The sequence below is a fragment of the Falco rusticolus genome, chromosome 2, assembly GCF_015220075.1.
Source record: "Falco rusticolus isolate bFalRus1 chromosome 2, bFalRus1.pri, whole genome shotgun sequence".
NCBI lineage: Eukaryota > Metazoa > Chordata > Aves > Falconiformes > Falconidae > Falco > Falco rusticolus.
Genome location: NC_051188.1, coordinates 1,523,840 through 1,545,464, shown reverse-complemented (window position 1 = coordinate 1,545,464; position 21,625 = coordinate 1,523,840). Strand labels below are relative to the sequence as shown.

The window sequence follows — 21,625 nt, the reverse complement described above, 5'->3', positions numbered from 1 at the left end:
TAATGACTATATATTCATTAATCATACCATAAAGAGATGTTCTGATCAGATAACTGGATACAAAAAAAGGATTATGTGATACGCTACTGAAGAACTAAAAATTCTCCAGCTTGCTTAAGGTCAACCATAATAGGAAAATACAGGTCCTAGTTTTACAAGCTTGATTCCTTTATTCAAGTGAGTTTTTCAGAAAAAAAGTGAACTAAATAATAAAGGTGACTGCTTAGCTTTGGAGCTTGATAACTGGTACCAAGATTCCTGCAAACTATTGCAGGATCTATCTACTGCACTCTCATATATTGCAGCATGTTGGAAACCTCAACATTGCTGTCGCAAAGCAGCCCGAAATCTTGTACTTCACCCATTCTGCTTTCTACATTTTCACACTTCCCAACTCCCATACATAATTCATCTTCCTTACCTTCATAATGTTTACTAAGTCTGTTTGATAATAGCGATCTTGGTGTGCATTAGCAGCTGCTAAAGTGAGAAGATAGTCATTCCTTGCATGGATAGCCTTGGAATTACACTCGGATCGTCGTGCTTTTAACTACAACAAGAAATGAAAGTTTGGAGATAGGTACTCATGAGAAATTAAACAACAAAACCATGTCTTAATAGTAAATTAGCATGCATATGTATGTATTAATAGTCAAAACTTTAAGGGATTAATAGCTTAAGAGTAAAGCTTAAGGTAGATAAATAAATAAATAAAAATAAATAGCTTAAAGTAAAGAGATTTCTAACGTATTTTTCTCTCATGCAGCGGTAATTTCTCATGTGGTCTTCAAAGAACAGTTATAGCTCCCATTAGAAAAAAAATTCCTTGCAAACTTGGTCATATGTGATTCTGCACTCTGACTGCTCAAAGAGTGTTCTTCGCACTTGTTTGTATCACTTGTTCTGACAATATAATTTTGAAATGTCAGTCATCTCTAAATTCCAGACAACTCTGGTCATATGCCACGTGAAATTAGCAGCAAAATGTAAGTTTTTCTTACACTCACCTTTACACTTGCCTTCTGCAAGCTTATTCTTGACTGAAAAAGACTAAGTTTGGACCTAAAACAGAAATTAACAGAATGCATTACTGTCTTATACCATTTCTACAAAAGTACAGGATAAACAGGCCACTGCACTTCACTTCTGCAAGATTTTAATTTAAATAATTTTTTTATGCGTTCATTTTTATTTGTATAACATTAAGTAAAGTTTAACAATCAAGGAAAATATTACTAAACGTGCTGAGCTACATCAATGGTATCTTCATTGCATGTTCTGAAATCTTTTACACAGCCTACCCTGATTTTGGAACAAAATTTAAATACATCATGAAAGGGAAATTGGGTGGCGGCTGCAACTTGGGTTATTTGTAGCGTTTGATGCATTTTGAGTTAGCCCTCTAGACACAAAGTGCTAAAAATTTGAACTGCTGGTCATCTGAAGGAATATTAATTCAAAATCATTAGAAATTGTATTCTAGGAAGCTGGAGGAGTACCCGAGTACACACACTTATTTTTCAAAGCAGAACTATTCTGATTTTCACAACTGGATTAATGAAAGAGAAATCTGAGAAGGACTTTATTAGCTATTTGGAAGACAGTGGCGTAAAAAGTAAATAAGAAAAAAAATCAAGTAAATAGCTATTTTAATCTGAACAATACTGCAGTATGAATCTATCCCCAAATTCCCAACCTCAAGTTTTTGCTTGCTTTGTTGGTTTGTTTCTTGGAGCTTTTTTACCTATAATACCTGACGAAAGTAATCTTATTAAAGTTTGTATTTTCATCGAGCCCTCATAAAGTGAAAGACAGAAAAAACCTCTAATGAAACTGTAATTTCTTTTCATTCCCTGAGAACAATTCTGAGTGATTTCTAAAAATAAATCTAAAAAAATAAATAATTTTGCAAACAAAGGTGAGGCAAACTCCCATAAGACAGGCCAAACTCCAAACTGAAAACATGTGAGTTGCTTTCCTGAAAGGAAGGAAATCAATCTCTTTAGGATGTCAAGGAGCATAAAACCCTAAAGTTTCAAAAATTTATCTTGAAAAATGGAAAACAGCATCACATCCCCTCTCCCCCTTGAAATGGACTGATACCAAATATGACAGCTGTGGAGAGAAAATGAGGCAAGCAGCCTTTAATACCAAAAAGAGTGCCAGCTCACACACTGTCCTTGGAAAATGTCAAATTAAAGCAGTTAGTTTAACTTCCTTCCTAAAGAACCCAGCCTAAAAAAAGTTACACTTTACTATCAGGGTAGCAGCGTGCTTGAAATGGTTACAAAAATGTATATAAGCAAAAATGGAAAAAAAAAAAAAAAAGGCATAAGTTCATTGAAAGCAATTATCTCCCTTCTAAAATAATATCAAGTGTAAAAACTAATACAAGTACAAATCTACTTTATACACATGCAATTATTTATACATATGCTATAACAAAAACATACTTGGCCTCAATATCAGCTTTCTCCCGCACTGCTTGAGCCATCTGTTCAGTCTCAAAATATTTCTTTTTGCCTTTGGCTAAATCTTTTACTGTCTCCTGTAATTCAGCTTGGATCCTTGTCAACTGGTCCACGCACTGATAAAAAGCATTCAAGAAGCAAAACATTAATGTCTTTTTGCACCCAAATAACACCATCATCATCATTTTACTACCCTTTATTACATTTTATATGGAACAACACGGTCTCCAAGTCATTCATGGTCAATTATTCATGCCTTTCTTTTAAAGCTGATCAGAACATAAAACCGCATTTTTCTTTCTTTCTTTCTTTCTGCTGCTGTTTAACTATTCAAATTCAATGATAACTTGCAAATTAAACCTACAAGTTCTGAAAGCTTTGGATGAGGTAATTATTTGAAATAATTGGAATACAACTGGGAAAAATCCAAAGGCAATTTACTGGAGGTGATACAAAAATGATTAATCTTTCCTTGTCTGAAATTTAAAACGTAAGACAAAAGCTACCATGCAAAACACAACAGCGACAAGAACAATGTGATAAATGTTATTTTAAGAGCTCGTTTTTCTTCAACTATTTTTGAGAGCTTTCCAACAAATAAGAAATGCAACAAATCAGATTATCAGTGTTGTCCACAAAGAAAACCTAGAGGCTTAAAACGCGTAGCAAGCTAGCCAAGGAGTGAAAATAATTCCATTCATTTTCCATACAACCCAACAAGCGTTACCACACTTTAATGTCAAAAAATTATATTCAAAGGAATAGCAGCAAAATTACTGTACTGGTTTTGGCTGGGAGAGTGTCAACTTTCTGTGTAATATGGTGCTGTATTTTGGTTTTGTGATCAAAACTGTGTAAACAACACAGGCTCGTGTTGGGGGTCTCTGAGCAGCGCTTACACAGCAGCAAGGTCTTTGCTTCTCACGCACACACACCCCACCCCCCCTCAGCGAGCAGGCTGGGGGTGCACAAGGAGCGGGGAGGGGACCCAGCTGCAACAGCTGACCCCCACTGACCAAAGGGATATTCCATACCCTACAACGTCATGCTCAGCAATAAGAGCTGGGAAGAGGAGGGATGTTTGGAGTGATGGTGTTTGTCTTCCCAAGTCACTGCCATGCGTCATGGAGCCCTGCTGCCCTGGGGATGGCTGAGCGCCTGCCTGCCCATGGGAAGGCGTGAAGAAATTCCTTGCTTTGCTTTGCTTATTAAACTGTCTTTATCTCAATTCATGAGTTTTTACACTTTTACCCTTCTGATTCTCTCCAGGGGAGTAAGCAAGCAGCTGCATGGGGCTGAGCTGCTGACAGTGAACCCACAACAATTACCAAAATGTTCAGCAATTCTCCAAACATCCTATCAGCTTCAAAAAAAAATAACTTTCTGGGAAAGGATCTATGTTAAGTAGAAAGGATCTACCTAACAAAACAAATGTGAATTATCAATGTCTAGAGAATTATACTAATTTTGAAGAGATTTGCAAAGGTTTTCTTTTACCCGAAGTAGCTTAAGTATATGGAAGAGTGATAGTTCAATGCATTTATATTTAATTATTATAGACAGTACAGGCTAGATGTGGTCAATGAAGGCTCCAGGCAATACTCAAGAGGCAGAGCCCCAAGCCAGCTTAAGGAAACCAACTGGCTGTTCAGTTGCATTTCTCTCCTTCAAAGACCAGGCCCAAGCTCCCACCCCTTTTCACATCGTTATCACATGCCCAACTTCACAGAATCATAGAATCACAGAAGGGTTTGGGCTGGAAGGGACCTTCAAGACCAGCCAGTCCCACCCCCCGCCAGGGGCAGGGCCCCCTCCCCCCAGCCCAGGCTGCTCCCAGCCCCGTCCAGCCTGGCCTTGAGCCCTGCCAGGGATGGGGCACCCACAGCTGCTCTGGGCAGCCTGGGCCAGCGCCTCGCCGCCCTCACGGGGAAGGGTTTCTTCCTCATGTCCAACCTAAATCTCCCCTCTCTCAGCTTCAAGCCATTCCCCCTGTCCCATCACTACAGGCCCTTGTAAAAAGTCTCTCTACAGCTCCTCTCACTTAAGGTGCCCCATGTTGTCCACTTGCTGAACTGAATTATTAATGCATGTAACTTACTTTACAAGCACTGCAAGATTAATAAGGTGATGCTACGCAACAACCTAACATTAATTTCACAGAATTCAACAATAGTTAAAATAACATCCAGCCACCTGTAAAAAAAACTCTCTTTGTTTCAGTCAATAGAAATTGCTCGTCTTCCCACCACACAATTCTGCTCTCACTAAAAAAGTCAAATTCCTTACTGGTTATAAAGTACATAAAAGTTCATGTAACTTCACACTAAATCCAGTATTTGATGTGTGCAGACCAATAAAGCAATGGGCTCTATAAGGTAAGCTTTGTGGTGGGTGGTTTGGGGAGTGGTGGAAGGCAGGACTGGGTTTTTTTTAAGACCTCTGAGTGTATGATTGACAAATGAAAGGCAGAAAAATCCGTATATATTAGACAGCTGACAGAGACCTAAAATAATTTCAAAAGGACTGGGTTTTTTTGCTACAGCAATCAGTATTTTGATCCCTGAAGTATCCTGCCGGCATCAAAAAATTAAAATATCAAATAACCCCAGTTATTAACATGATCTTTTGAAAACCATAAAATAATCTTGCTTTTGCATCTCTGGAGAATAAAAAATTGTCAGGAGACTGGATGCCATTTAGGGGGTTTGGGTTGGGTAGACATCGGTTTCAGAGAGCTGACAGAGGTGGCTGCTGGTTGCGTTGCCTCCATGCAGACTGTTTTTATTCTATTAGCCTTCCAGTCTTCTGATACAGATCCATGCAAATGTCGGCACGGCGGCCACACCAGCATTCCTGAAGATACCTGATGAATGTACACTGCAGTTCCCTGCCTTACCTTCCAAGGCCAAAGTATGAAACCGCACATCGCTTATGAGATAAGCTTACAAAATCTCTGGGGAAAGATAACGGCAGGGGGTGGGCTGCTGCCCTCAAAACAGCCTTCTCGTCTGCGTCCAAGAGCTGCTGAGGGAGAGCCGGGGATCGGTTCTCTGAAGAGCTCAGGCATGGTCTACAGGAGAGACCATTTATTACCCCTGCTCCAGAGATCTTGTGATTTAGCAATTTTTTCAGCGAATTATGATGAGGTTTTCTGGAATTTTTCCAGTTTAGTATTAAAATGAGTCATAAAAAATGAAGTTTTTATATGCTATCAAGTCAAGGAAATAAAGGTTTACAGAAACATCTGGAAAATAAAGATGGCTTCTCATCAAGAGCAACTCAATACCTACTGCAATCTTGGAAGAGGACACTGCTTTTAACAGAAGCTCAGTTTTAGATGGCCATTCCAGTGTAATGTTACAAGTATTTTACTAACTCTGAATTTCAATTTTGGTAAGCTTGTGTCTGGATGGAGGTTAACGTAACTGATTATTTACCTGTTTGGAAATCCAAAGGAAAGGGTGAGAGATTGCACTGTATAAAACAACAAATTTCTCGTGGAGGAAAATTAGTACCACCAAGTGGATGGTTATTTCACATTGTAGAGAAAGTATATTGCTGTTAGAATACTTTGAACCTGAAGTACTGCCCTGATAGTTGTCATAACTTGTTCCGCTAGTTCAAAAATGCAGAAAAAAAGGAACCTCTATCATTTACATAAATTTAAGGAAGTGGTCCCTACTTCTGCTCCTGACTCATAAACACTGAACCATCAGCACTTGCAGAAGAATAAAAATGCGGATTATTTACCCAGTTATGATACTATAAAATTGTTACAGTGTTGTTTGGAAAGCTTCACAGGAAAATAAAATTCCAGAGGACAATAAAATAACATTAATAAAGTTCATTTTTCCTCCACAAAAACAGATATTGCACGTGCTTCTAAGAGCTGTACAATAATTTGTTCAGAAACTGAGAGCTCATGTTATGCTATACATCTATTTAAAAGTTTGTAGCCAAATATTTTACAAAATGCTTCTCTAGAACCTCTAACTAGGCGAGTTACAGTTAGTTGTCACCACTCTTTAGCAAACAAAACTGAAATGGTGTGTTGTTTGGGGGTGGGGTTTTTGTCTTTTACCTTGAATGGATCATTCAGCCAACCTCACATTAAGCCCAGAGATGACATTAATAAACACTCAACAATAATTTATGGTAAGAATATTTACAACTACCAACTAACGTCTGAGAAAGTCTGTTCCACCACCGTTTCTGTTTCCTCCCTTATGTTACGTTTCACCCAAGCCAGACAGTGAGCATTTCAAAAGATCGTTCTTGAATACTTCCAAACATGTATGTTTGGTGCAGTAGTGACTTTGTGTAAACTACGCTCACTTATTAAAACAGGAGGCTTTCTCCTCACTCCAGTGAAATCCACAGAACACAAACGCAAAATAATTAAAATATGAAGAGTACTTCGCTTTACATAAATACACATCACTGTAGTTGTAAAACATGTCTTACTGCCTTATGGAAACAGATGGAACACTGCCTTTTATTTGAAACACATTCTGTATTAAGCGGGTGCAATAGAGACCTCTTAAATGACTTTCAAATTCAACAACCAATTAAATGCATGTCAAGTTTACTTTTTCCCTTGAACCATGCCATTTTCTTTGCACGGATTAACAGAGTAATTACAGCAGCTTTTAGAACACTTACTTGCAATACCTTTACAGGAGGGTGGCTGGATAACCTGTATTCTACATCTTGAAGACTTCACAAGTCATTCCTTCAGGGTTAATTAAGATAGGCCTTTTCTTAAAATTCAGAGCCTATTCTCACAGAACCCACTCGCAATTGTCACTGCAGAACCCATCCAATGTCATTGCCACAGCACGATGTTAGATTTGCAGAGATAGTTTTGACCTACTGTGTATTGTATTCTAAAAGAATCATTTCCAAGCAATTTTCATTTCAGATAATGTAATTCTGAACTCTGATCCCTCTTCAACAAGCTGGCTATATTACTTCTATAACAACATCCATAGGAAAAGACTGAAAAGCATTTACATATTTTAGAAGTACCATACTAAAAGATTCATAATCACCACTTTTTACAAATAAAAATGACAAAAAGTTTAAAGAACTTGTTAAAGCGCGAATACCTTCTTCAACTGCTGTTCCTTAAAGCACCGTACAGTCCTGGCTGGTTCAGAAATTAAATTTTTATAGTTCTCACAGATATTGAGTCGGGATTGGGCCACTTGCATCGTGCCTTCTAAAAGTGACTTCCAAACTGAGTACATGCTCCTAAAATAATGAAACACAGAAACATTGGGGGAAAGAAGAAAGGGAGGCCAGGCATTACACTGAAAATACAGGTTCGTTTACATAACAGTAGCGTACATTCTTCCAGGGACTGCTTTTAAGAGTAATGCTACAGTGCAATCCTTCATGCTGATCTAGCAAATATCTGTACTTTAAACAAAAATTTTCACCAAAGTTTTACCAAAAAAACAGTATTACCGAACATTTTCCTTCTTGTCCCTGTTTTGTGATTTTTGGCTGAACATTTTTGGTTGAAGCTCCAGTGGAAGAGACCCTACAGAATGCAGCAGCCAGAGCCAGATCAGATGATGGCAATTTTTTTTAAGATCATGAATTTGAGGCATCTTGCAATCAGGCAGGTAGTTACAGACTGCTCATCAATTTTACCTTGGCTACCTGTAGATCCTTCATCACCTGTAATGTGCCAAAGATAACCACAGCTGTGTAGTGAGCTTTGCAGGACTCCAGTAATTCACCACAAAAGCTCCCAAGTGCCCAAGTTGGAAGGAGAAGGTTGAGCAGGGAGAGTGGGGAAAGGTGACAAGATCTCCCTGCAGCTGGCAGAAAGGAAAGGTCGCTGGAGCTTGCAGAGCGCAAGGACGTGGTCATAGGGAGTGAGGGGGCGGCAGGTATTTGGAGAAGATTTCTGGGCACTGTGGGTGTATCTGATGGCATGAAAGGCTTGCTGAGTGGGGAGCAAACTGCAGCTAGCAGGGGCCTAGGGTGTGTTATGGGAGCAGTTTATATACACTTAAGACTGATAATTAGGTTTCTTTCTTCTTAGATACACAGGTGGTGTGAAGGTACTGGAAGTCTAAAACACAAATCTATCAACTATTTCTTTCTGTGTGAAATAAAACGTGTCAGAATACAAAGAACACATTAAAATACAGTATCTTAAAACTTTCTCAAAATATTTAGGAGGTAGTATTCAAAGGTAGGAGGCTTTCAGTAACTGAGTCTTTTCTGTTTTCATGTTATGATCCACCTTTTATGTTAATGAAACTAAGTTTTGTAAACAACTGTTTCTTGCTTTGCCTCCTCCTTGCTGTCAGATGTGCTCTTCATGAAGAATGGCATTCTAACAAGATATCTGTTGCTGTATTTTCCTATGCAGAAATCCACATGCTTACTACTCTAACTGAAAGCTATTTATCAAAAGATATATTCAGATACAAGCACTAATAACCAAACATGCTGCACAACCACAGTTGTCCTGTCATGCCATTTTGTTTTTCCAATCTTCCTAAATTATTCAAGGAACAAGTATCTATTTAAGACTATTCTGAGAATTTCAGTGGAAAACAAAGCTTCATTTTTAACTGGCAATGATCTACAACAAATTAAAAAATAACTTTTAACTACAGAAGAGCAGTGTTTCATTAAGTAAAATAATTATACAAATTGAAATTATAAAGACAGCCATTTCAAGATATCCAACTGTTAAATTACCTATAATCACTTCGTTCATCAGCTTTTATTCCAAGCCAGTCTTTCTTTAAGTATTGGCTAGCCAGCTTCTGAATGCTCTGTTAAAAGAAGGGGAAAAAAAGTTAAAAATAAGAAGTAACTAAATTAACATTTTTTGTTCTCATAGCAGACAAATGATAACCTGACATATAAAGAAAGAATCGATTCATAGTATTAGCAAACTACTATCATGCAAGACTCTTATTTTCACCCCTTTTAATATTTTTTTTTTGCTTTAGTTTCTGTTGAGAACAATGAATGAATGTAATGTTTATATTTTAAATCAGAGGGACTCTAGCTGAGATCTACACATGCACACCTCAACTCTAAAAATATTTCTGCGTTGTAACCTACCTCCAGTGAAACTATAATACAGAAGATGTTTGAGCAGCATGTGGCATAGTCAGAGGCAGGAATTTTGCCAGTAAAATGCCTCAGTTTGTCACAGATATAAGAATAAAATTTTTTATTTAAGTGAATGAGGACATGGGGTTCTGAGAAGCAATGAAATATCTGGTCGTTTATGTGCCCAGACTGAAATGCTCAACTTTTATCACTCACGGTTGCACCGTTATCAGCAAACTAAAGAAGCTCTACTGCTCATAGGATCAGGCCTTTACTCAGAGGATTACAACAGACCAGAGATCAAAAAATGCAGTTCATTTTTAATTATTAATGTTAATGATGCTTTTTAGTCTCTGCATTTCACTTTGCACGGTCTCAGAAAATCAGTAACAACGTTTTCATATTGAAGCTCAGAGAGCAGCAAGATTTAATTTGTGAAAAATGCAAGGGAGGGTGTGTCACTGTCGCAGCGATCCCTCCTTTCACTTGTAATCTCATTTAACAGTATCCATCACTTACGAATTGAGTACCATCAAATGCAAGAGGATGTATATTACCCAACCTGCAGAGCCGGATAACGGGTTTATGAACACTGAGCAGTGTTGTTCCTTCTTCAAAAGAACCATCACCAGAGAAGTACTCTCCAGCTTTCCTATAAAAGTCTACTTAGCAAAGAAGTGGGAGACCTGGGTTGAAATTCCCTTTCCAGCTAAGAAAAATCAACCACACAGATGATTTCCAGAAGAGTACATCCTGAGAAAACACCTGGGGTGGGACATGTTTGCATCTAACCCACTCAATGAGAGGCAAGGCACAGCATCATTTTTTTTACATTTGCCATACTATATCCAGGATGCTACCACCTGCTAGGATAGCCTTTAAGTTCTCTAAGAGAAAAACATTGAAAGTATCTCAAAAAGCACAACCAGATTTCATTCTTGTCTTACCAGCCCATTGGATACTAAAAATTTATTATTGAGTTTACAATCTGATTGACATTTTCACATAGAAAAATGTTAATTGTTGCTAATATATCATTGGCAGAAAATTTGTGTTCCCTCCTATTAAATACATCTATTTCACCATGCCAACTGCTCTGAACCAAACCAGTTTTTGCTGTTAACGATGCTTACAGCCGGATAATGCTAATAGTCCTTGTGAAGCCAGTTGTTGAAAGCTGTTATTTCCCATTCCGAGCTTCCATGTCTTCTCAGGTTACTTCCCTGACTTCCATGGCACTTTTTGCTCAGTTAAGGATCATTTTCAAATTCCACAATGATATTTCATCACGGAACATACAATACATGAACATATCTGTCCAAATATACAGTCAACAAGTCTGCTCATAGGTAAAGTTATGCCTGGAACTATAAATTCTTGCATTTTCATTGCAGTTTCTTCCATTTTAAAAAAAAGATGCACAGGTTGCATTGGACAGCTGTTTAAAAAGCCAGATAAAAGGCAAAGTAACATTTCCTTTACCTCTGGGAGAGCAATTCATGGTAAGATTTGGAGCTTTAGTAGGTACCCGTACCTGGTGCTATTTTCATGTTTCCATCCCTTTTGTATCAGACTCCACCCATGAGATCTGCCCCAAGATGCTGAACAAACATTCCCAAACACAAAACTAACCACAAAAAACCCTCACTGGCAGTTGAGGACAAGCTATGTAAAAATTAAAGATGCAAAAAAGACACAACAGGGATAAATAAAATCATTCTTGCCACAGAAACCCTCAGTAATACTGATGTCAGCAAATCAATGATAAAAGTAGCACGATTAATCATTTATTTCCAAACTAAACAAGCTCACCACCAAAATCAATGAATTGTCGAAGACAGGGCTCCAGCTGCATAGTGAAGATGCCTAATCATTTAGTATTTTGTTCATGAAGATTTGGCATTTCATACAAAATGAGCCACATGTATGGTTTTTCATTAGACCAGTCTAGTAGGTTTGCTTTCCTAAACTTTATGTTGAGTGTAATCTTTTTGTGTGAGATCCTCCTTGTTCTGTTCTCCATAACACTTCTTGTTTTGCCATACCGAAACAAAGAATGCCACTGTTGGGCTCAAGCGGGGAAGTCAACCAGTTCTTTAACCTTTGGCATTGCTTGAATTTACCCGCAGCCCAGGAGTGTGCTCGTTCCTTCCTCAAAGGTGCACATCGATCAATGTAACAGGTTTGAGATAATGATATTTAAAGGCAATAATAAATTGGTAGAGTGGCAAGAACAGAAGTCCCTGCAGAATGCTTTCCCCATTTCAGTACTGTTTGATGATAACATTTCCTTAATATTTATTTAAACGTCATTTTAGAGAATGGGACAGCACTTCACCGAGTAAAGAGGCTATCAAAAATGACGATGTAAATCCCCACCCAAAGTTGAGCAAAATCCATAAAACCTCTCCTTCCTCACTTTTGTTGGGCTAAGGACAGTTGGAGTATCATGACTTAAAATCGTGTTCAGTAGAAGCAATATTGTGAGGTCAGTGTATCTGCATCCCCAGCCACCACGTGGCTCACGAGCCCTGTGTCCCGCTGTGCTGGGCACCTCCATGTACAGTGCAAAGGCATGGACCTGCCTTCAAAACCTTTGATATCTGAAGAAACACTAAAACAATTTTTAGTATAAATATGTAAAACCATAGTTCATCAAAACTACAAAACCAGTCTGCTCTCCAGTGGCTGCCAAACAAGGTTTCCTGATTTAATTTTTCAGATTCATTCTAAGGTGTGTATCACTGAATTTGAAAAAAATGTTCAGTTAATTATTTTTGAATGGCAATAACAATCAATTGATTTTAAAGTACACTATTTTTTATCAATAAGTATCGACACAAAAGGTCAAAAATGTCTGAACTCCCCTGCAAGCATTGTGCAACCTCTGCTCACCCGTTTGTTGAAAGAAACATACGTGGCGACTCCGCTTATGTGAGTTATTAACACATTAAACAGGATTTAGAGAGAGTAAATATGAACCAGTGTAAATAGAGAGGCTGTCACACAAACCCAACTTTAATTCATCTGAAGACGATACCTATCATTCTTCCATGTCTTGGTTTTCCTTCCTCCTCTCCATCAAAACGCATGTTGCATCACTATGCTACGAAAACATTAATATTTCACATTCACAGGTACTTCAACTGTTTGCAGATCTGCCTAACAGATGGATGGATGGGACATAAAATTGTGTCAATCAGTCATCCAAGGAATCAACACCTAGAAATGAAATTCTGCTGAATGGAAAGACCATCAAAAAATCAGCCCAGTTTCACGTACGCTCAAATTCCTCTTTCCCAGTGCTGCAGCTCCTATTTGATGTTTACAATCACCAGACCTTACCTCAAATCTATTTACTGGTATTTTCTAATAAGGCCAGTTGTGACAGATACTGGAGGAAGAAGAAAGACTATTAATATTAGCTATAATACTAACAGAAAGTAATTACTGACAGAAAAGGAAAGAGATAGATGTCCCAAGTTAAAAAAATAATTGATAGGAAATTATGCAGCTTGTAAAAAGTCATAGCAGCCATCCTTTTCAAAGCAGCCCTAAGATCTTTATCTGTAATATTTGAGAGGTGCTGATGACAGCCAGGACCCCTAAAACCTGTTACTGATTGCAGAAAGCATGGCAGACACTGATGCAATGCCGACTTTTGGAAAATACCTATCAACCAGACAAATTTAGTGCTCTTTTTCATTTAGGTGGTTTCAGTATCTTGCATCACTTCAATCACTTCTCTTTATCAGAGCAGAATCAATCAACCAACCACTTGTAACTTTCATTTCTACAAATAAATCTACACTTTGCTATTATGTTGCATTAAAAAGGAACCTTGAATTGAGATGGCGAGAGGAATACTGTCCTCTGAGTAATCTCCAATAATCAGCGATCCAAGGAACACCAACATAGGCTGTAAGCAAGTGGCCCAAATAATCCACCCCCCCCGAGTGGGAAAAAGGAACTGGATGGTAGAAAAAGCCCAGCCAGAAGGTGAGGCCTTAGGCAACATGCAAAATCTGTGCCTGGCGGAGGAGAAGGGCATATGGACAGCAGCTGCTGTAACAAGTCTGTGATTGAAAAGCTTCCTCCGGCCATGCTGTCTGCAGTGATGGAGGGACCCTGAAACCGTCAGCAACAGAGAAGAAGCAAAGGAAAATCAAAGCAGGAGAAAAGGGGAGAGTTCCTACCTGAAGCCAACTCCAAGCTGGGAAGATGATGTCCTCTATGTTTAATATTCATTAGCTACTGCATGATGTTAAAACACTTTTTTTCTAGTCTGAAGGGCAACTTTTTAGGCACTGATCACTGCCAAGTGACAAAAAATAATACTTTTTGTTTTTCCCCACGCACGCATGCAAGGCAATTTGCTTGACTGACTCTGGAGATCACTGCCCATGTAGTACGTGCCACAGCAGCAGCGTTCTGATGTTATTTTGTTTACTACGTAGCCTTACTTTGTTTGCTAAGTACTCTTCTGGCAGACAAACAGTCCACAAGGGAGGAGTTTTTAGCATCTCTCTCTTCACTTCTTCTCTGGGAGGAGCGAGGCTACTGCCAACCGAACTGACTTCACGGAGGTTTGAAAGCTAGTTGTGCTATTCAACACCTGCAAATTAAGGCTCTCCAGTAGCAGCAAGAAAAAATAATAGTTTATTATGCATAAATTCTTATTACCAAACCCATCCGTTGCTCATGCACAAGAGAGTTTGGTTTTGTGTTATTTTTAAATGAAAAAAAAAATAATCTGTGATCTTGGACTGTTATTATGAGTTGCATGTAAGATGGAAAATTCCATTTTATTTCAGTACTGCTCGTTCTTCACAAATAAAACTGACAGGTACATCAAGATTTTTTTTGCCACTGTAAAATGTTTGCTTTTTTGCAGTGTTTTGCATTTTGACTGCTATCAGCTATTTTTAAAATCACATTTTTAGTTGTAGGAGAGTAATCTGGCTGAGACTGAAGAGAAACTGCTGTATACAGAGAATCCTCCAAAAAGAGAAGGGAAAAACTCCACACAACTGAGGTATGTGAAATTTCTACATTTTGAAGAACGCTTCTACTATAAAAACGAAAAAAAATGTAGCTGCATCCAAAAAAGGCATTTCAGATAGTCATGCTTTCCCCATGCTCTCAGATTCTTTTCTTAACTCAGTAAGATTTTACATTACTTCAGCAAGCTCAACGAGTCTGACTCACGAAACATGTTGCAAGATACTCAGTGCCAAAAATTTAGTAGACAGCTTTATCGATCATACAGATGTTTTTTTCACAAGCTTGAAGAGTAACTTGAAACATATTTTACGCTGTTGCCAAAATCTTCAAAACATTTGGACAGGGAGAAGGGAACGTGTGGGAGCAGAAAATGCAGTCTGAGTGGTGAGGACTCTGGCTCCTGAATACAGAAAAACAGTTTTGTCTCAATATTAAATTCCAAGATAGTTATTAACTGTTCACAGTGATTATTTCAAGTGGTATTTTTATTTACTAGAGCTAGATTCAATAAAACCTTTAATGATTTAATGAGAGTGAACTCCGTTTCAGCGCGGACTCAATTCAGGGATTCCACGCAGGATATGACTTGGACCAATTTACATTATAAGCTGACGACAAAACCACTGTCAGACACAATTATTTTGCTCGGAGCTTACACAGGGCCTTAGGCAATGAGACCGTGACTAAAGCACTGCTGCAGCACAAATAAAAATGAAAACAAACCACGTAACAGGCAGCACATGAACTTCTGCAGCGCATCCCAACACTTTCCAAAAGGAGCAGATCAAAACTATGCCAGGACTGTTTATCTGCATTGCCTTTAATATAGTTAAACAATCAATAAAAGAGGTTTCTGTGTGCCTGCAGCACCAATTGTAGAACTCCCCAGAAACATCAGGAAAGGCTGGCTACCTAGTGTAAAGCTGCATCTCTAATCATGTTGCTGCTTCTTCCTGGAGACGGGCTATTCCTTCCTACCATTAGATTAATCCAGTTCCAAAAAATACGGAGTTTCGTTCTTTCACTCTCAATTCATTTTCAAGCTGCTTCATTTCTCACCAACCCCCCTGCCTTTTTTTTTATATATATATATATATTTGAAGTATGACAAGAAAGCAAAGGAAAACAAAGAGGAAAGCTTAGAAAGTCATTTATAGCAGTTAAACGTCACCTAGGGCACTCTCACAATGAGGTTTAGAAAAGGAAATGTCAAATCTCTTACCCTTCATGGGTTTTGTTAACTTGTTAACTTAAAGCTAAACCTGTTACTTCACTGGAAGCATGTTAATTCTTCCCAAAATGTCTTGCTTCTGGAGTTTAGCGATATTTTATTCAATCCTTAAAAGGGATTAAAAAAACCCAGTGCCCACTCCCCAAAATTGCTTATTCCACTGGTAGAAGGCGTATCTGTGAGATCACACAGAAAGGAAAGGCAAAAGGCTACCTATATAATGGTCCCCCAGGTTCAAGGGGGAATGATCCTACACCAGTGAAGACCATTCGAGAAAGATCATGCAGTCTTATCCCAACACCTAACTATTTTTACTCTGATGTGCCTAATAACACTTACTGTAATCTGCAGCATGCAATACAGCAGATTTTTTTTTTTAAATATTAGAAGCCTGTCTAGTGTTTCAAGACTTCCTTAATGCTTTAAAGTAAACATGTGCCTCTTCATTCAAACCTAAATTTTTCAGTTTTAATTTGTAACTTACTTAGTTTCTTTGCCCTCCATTTTCACTGTTCTCCCCTGGCCTCTCTCCATTTGGTCCAAACCCTTCCTTGAAACGTTGTATCCAACACTTAAAAGACAGCACACTGATTCTGCAAGCAGATTTTAAACTTCAGTACTGTTGGTAAACTCACCTGCCACCCATGCTCAGTATCAGTAAACTGAATGAGCATACATCCTACGCCCCCCATCCAGGCTATTAATGATAATGCTGACTAGTACCAGATTAAGGACAGGTCCTAAGAAAACGCATTCATTTTAACAAAGAATCACTTGATATCTACATGATTTTCCAAATATTCTTCACCACAGTTTTGTCATTTAATCCCAACCACACTTCCCTAGCATACATTTTATACCATTGCATGAAAGAATAACCTCCCTAATGTTAAGATACCCAGCACCTTCTCTATTTACAGACCTGTTACCCTGTAACTACTCTGTCAGAACAAATGTTGGAAGTCTCTTCATCTGCGTACCTCCGTTATTAAGAGTATTCTCACAGAATAGTTCAATGAATTTTAAGAAATAAACCCATATTTTACTAAGCTTCAAACTGTATGCTTTTTCTCTAAGTTCTCCTGTCTTTGGATTCCAAATTTTAGGCACTCAAAAACTAACTGTCAAGTTCATGATGTGGCACCATGTTCATACCTGAACTGCAGATCCTACTAACTCTGAGCAAGTTACACACTAGAATGAAACCAGTTACCGCGTCCAAGCTGAGTATGCACCTGTAGAAATTATTTCCACTTTCTAAATTATGTACTTTAAATTGCTAAACTAGAGATATGTTGCCATTCAGAAAATTCCAGTTTATTTTTCAGGCCTTTTGCTAAATTACTCCTAACAAAATGTCTATGTTGATGCAAAACTGTCTTATTGCATGGTCCAGTGAGAATTTCAACATGTTTCATATTCTGAATCCACTGAAGGGCTGCCTGACTGGTACTGAGAGCCAGCTTCAAGTTTAGGGACATTCTTCTTGCAGACACAGCAATTTTAGCTCCACAACCTTGCTCTCAACTGGGTTTGAGAGGTGGGCCTGTGTGAACCTCATGAAGTTCAACAAGGCCAAGTGCAAGGTCCTGCACATGGGCCAGGGCAATCCTAAGCACAAGAACAGACTGAGTGGAGAATGGATGGAGAGCAGCCCTGCAGAGAAGGGCTTGGGGGTGCTGGGGGATGAAAAGCTGGACATGACCCAGCAATGTGCGCTCGCAGCCCAGAAAGCTGCCCGTGCCCTGGGCTGCATCCCCAGCAGCATGGCCAGCAGGGCGAGGGAGGGGGCTCTGCCCCTCTGCTCCCCTCTGCTGAGACCCCCCCACAGCGCTGCGTCCAGCTCGGGGGTCCTCAGCATCAGAAGTACACGGACCTGTTGGAGCGGGCCCGTCGGAGGCCACGGAGCTGGTCAGAGGGCTGGAGCCCCTCTGCTGTGGGGACAGGCTGGGAGAGCTGGGGCTGTGCAGCCTGGGGAGGAGAAGGCTGCGGGGAGACCTTAGAGCAGCTCCCAGTGCCTGGAGGGGCCGACAGGAAAGCTGGGGAGGGGCTTTGGGCAAGGGCAGGGAGTGGTGGGACAGGGGGGAATGGCTTGAAGCTGAGAGAGGGGAGATTTAGGTTGGACATGAGGAAGAAACCCTTCCCCGTGAGGGCGGCGAGGCGCTGGCCCAGGCTGCCCAGAGCAGCTGTGGGTGCCCCATCCCTGGCAGGGCTCAAGGCCAGGCTGGACGGGGCTGGGAGCAGCCTGGGCTGGGGGGAGCGGGTGGGACTGGGTGCTCTTTAGGGTCCCTTCCAGCCCAAACCCTTCTGTGATTCTATGAACCTATGAGGAGTTACAATATGCCAAGCAAACAGACATCCCCCAACTCTCCAAGACAACAAGAGAAGCAGAAGCAGCCTGAGGAAAATTATCCCCCAGACTGAGTTTGAAATGTGGGAAACTGCTAAACAGGGTTTTTTTTTAGTCTTCAAAATATAAGTAGCTTGTGTTTAGACCACATACAGCTACTCTTCCCTATGTGTGCAGTAACTTTTTCTGGACTGTGAAGCTGTCCTTCATAAATCTATGCACAGAGTCCTTTTTCATAGCCAGCTTGCTTAAAGTCACTACAAAACTGTTACAAAACCTCAGGAAAGAGCAAAACCTTAGATTACATTAAAAGAATTCAAAAGATTCCCACTGTATCACTTTTCTGTGTAGCTGAAGGCAGATTAGCAGCTCTGGAGAAGAAATGTATTTGCTCTTGGTTCAAAAGTCTGTGCTTCTGGAGCAAATCCCCACTCCTAACAGGTAAACCAAAGTCATGTAGAGTATTACTGAACAGGGCACCATTGTCTTCCATAGATTCTTATAAAATAGATCTCTTTGCCATTGCCCAGCACACTAGACAATACAATGTTTGGCTGAGTTAATTTTATATTTCTAGGTAAACTTTTAGGAACTTTGGGCCTTGACTAGCACGCTAGGCATTAAGGACAAAGCCTCTGAAATCTATTTAGTATTCTATGAACATTCAGCATGGAGAATGACTGATGCATTTTTATTAGATGAAGATGCTTTCTATCAGCGAGTTTTAGAAAGTAGCAGGTGCCACACTGCAACAGAAAGGTCTGCAGAACCCTGCATCTGTCAATGGGAGATATTTTACCTTCAGACCCCACGAAGCAGAGGTTAGAAGTGCCAGCACCATCATTTAACTAACCCCTGACAGAGAGGAAGAGCGCAGTTTCTTCCAACCTCCATCCTTAAACAGCATTTGGGAGGAACGTGCTAAGATGCCAGCAGAGAAGTGCTACCAGCTCTGCTGCTCACAGCCAGCCTTGGCAGACTGCTGCACCTCCTGCAGCCACCCAAAACTGTTTAAACTATTCAAGATCTTCTCCAGGCTCCAGAATAGCTGGGAAGCAACAGGGCACAAAGCACCATTTGTAAAGATTCCCTCACTCTAAGTTTTGATGCGCAGACTATATAAAACTGGTATTCAGAGAACAGAGTCATGGCTGAACACGTGGTTTTCTCCAGTTACAGGTCTGATTGCTAGCATTAATTCAAAGTTTATCAGGACACAACATCTTCACCCATGCAAAATGTAATTCAAATAGCAATATAAAAGTGATAGAAAGAAGCAGTTGGATCATTCACTCAGAGGAACCACTTTCATGCTTACTGGACCCACCCGTCTCTCCGGCACTCTGTGAAAGAAATGCCACATCCTTCCTCTGTCTCAAATGAGCCACTTGCACAAACCTTATCTGAGCAAGCACTGCCCGTGGAGGAGGAGATGCGAGAGACCTGTATTGCTTCCTCACCATCATTTTCTGCTATTTTAAGGGAGACAAGCCAAAAGCACCTCTTTAATATGTCTTTGAAGGCATCTGATGTGGGATTTGAACTAGCGCTGCTGTCAGGTCGAGGTATGTTTCTTCTCTGCACAGCTTCCTGTTTGAACTGCTGAGAAATAACCACTTGCAACATGTACAAAACTGAGTCTTACGGTCTCCCAAAACACTCATCGCTTCCGTCCCCCCACCCAAGCGGGATCTCCATCTTGGTGGAGAGACAGACAGACAAGCATCAGGACCTGGTGCTGTAGGAAAAAGCAAAGCACCAATTAGGAGAAAAAAACCAAACTAAACCCCTCAAAAAACAAACCAAAAGGCAAAAAGCAACAGCTCCTCAATTTTTTACCTTCCCCATAATTATCTCCACAAGTTCTGTTTTGCTGAGCGAGACCATAACCTGTCACTTCCCTGTCCTGTAATATGTGAGGATTTAGTGTAGTGTTAAATTCACAATTTCCTGTAATTCAGATCTTGGGTGGCTGATGAAGTATGGCAACAACTTTGTCTTCCACACTATTTTTGGCTGGAGAATAATGTGAACCACTACTCTACAAAACAGAAGGATCAGGACAGGATCTCATAAGCAAAGACTGAAAAAAGGATTAAAAATTGACATTAACTAGTTTACTTGCCTGATGAAGAATTTGAAAGAGAAAAACCTTTTTCACCCTTTCAGTGAAACAGCTCTAACAGCATCAATCTGCACCGGAGCACCGCCCCGCATGAGCACCTTCAACATCACTACTGGAACCAGTTTCTGATTCAAAACATTTGTTAAAGTAGCAAAAAGGTTAATGTAACTCCCAAATCTGATAACCCATTCACACAGCTGTCCTGTCCTCAATAATTTAAACCTGTCATGGTCTACACTTGCTGTTTTTTTCTTTCTAAAAAGAGAAATGCTTTCTTTACCACTTTTAAAAAAGAAAAAAAAAAAAAAAAGAAAAGATGTATTTATAATCTAACCGAACCCTTTTTGGAGGAGACTGGTCAAGCAATGCTGCCAGATGATCCTGACACTTAAGCCTGGTTTTTAAAGGAACCTGAAAATCAAAACTTTGGCTTTCAAAATAGCACTTAATGCCTGATGGCAGAGAAGTGGTTGAAAACAGGATAAGTGCATTCTCACAGTGCCAGTTCAAATGTGCTTTTCTGAAGCAACTTAATGGTGGAGTCAATTCTGCAGCAATTTTCTGGGAGACAAAAGGATGCCCAATTCATGCAGATGTGCAGCAAAAATTAAGCAGAACTGTACAAGAATAAAAACATAGTGACTCCACAGGACATAGCACTGCAAGTAAGCCATAGTAGAATGTAACATTACAGAATGTATATATTTTCTTACATAGTTACATTCAAGTGCAGAAAGATATGAAATAAAGTGTAAATTGAAAACACAGGCTGGAAAATATCTGAAAACATGATGATAAAATTACATACTACATCAGTCACCACAAAGACAGATTAAGCTATAACAAAAACAGACTCTTCAAAATTACTGACCTACAGAGACTGTAGGAAAGGGGACTTTAAGAAAACTTGTAAAATACATGTAACATCAAAAGCAGTATGTTAACTAAGGAAGTTCAGTTAAGGAAAATTCCACAGTCCAATTTTACTTCCACTTGCTCACAAAGTTATAAAACACACGTAGCTGAATTTTGACATGGTGAAATATAGAGTTTCAGAAAATAATCATAGACATGGGAAGTTCAAATTACAACTAGCTTTAAAAGCCTGCAAGCGCAGTGTCACAGAAAGATGGAAATATTCTAATAACTTCAGTCACTGAGACTATTAATAAAATGCAGAATTATGACCTAAGCAGCATAAGAACCTTACCAAAATTAAATGTGTTAATCTTCAGTTTATTTAAAGAAAACAGATGTACATGGAAAGAGCATGGAGTTCTCTGGCATTGTCAATAGCGGCAACAGCATCTTAGCCACCATGCTGGTTTATAAAGCTACACAACTCATCTCTTGAATCT

At 39.5% G+C, this 21,625-nt stretch overlaps 1 protein-coding gene across 4 annotated transcripts in view; it reads right to left on the bottom strand.

Annotated features, from left to right (window-relative positions):
* The window catches only part of FCHSD2 (FCH and double SH3 domains 2), a 162,807-nt gene that overhangs the window by 65,891 nt on the left and 75,291 nt on the right, over positions 1-21,625 (bottom strand). For all 4 annotated transcript variants that reach the window (XM_037376732.1, XM_037376735.1, XM_037376731.1 and 1 more), the window contains exons 4-8: positions 9,195-9,271; positions 7,580-7,724; positions 2,454-2,587; positions 1,008-1,062; positions 422-550 (exon numbers count right to left, since the gene is read on the bottom strand). In XM_037376732.1, the coding sequence (XP_037232629.1) occupies positions 422-550; positions 1,008-1,062; positions 2,454-2,587; positions 7,580-7,724; positions 9,195-9,271 (540 nt within the window). The remainder of the gene's footprint in view (positions 1-421; positions 551-1,007; positions 1,063-2,453; positions 2,588-7,579; positions 7,725-9,194; positions 9,272-21,625) is intronic.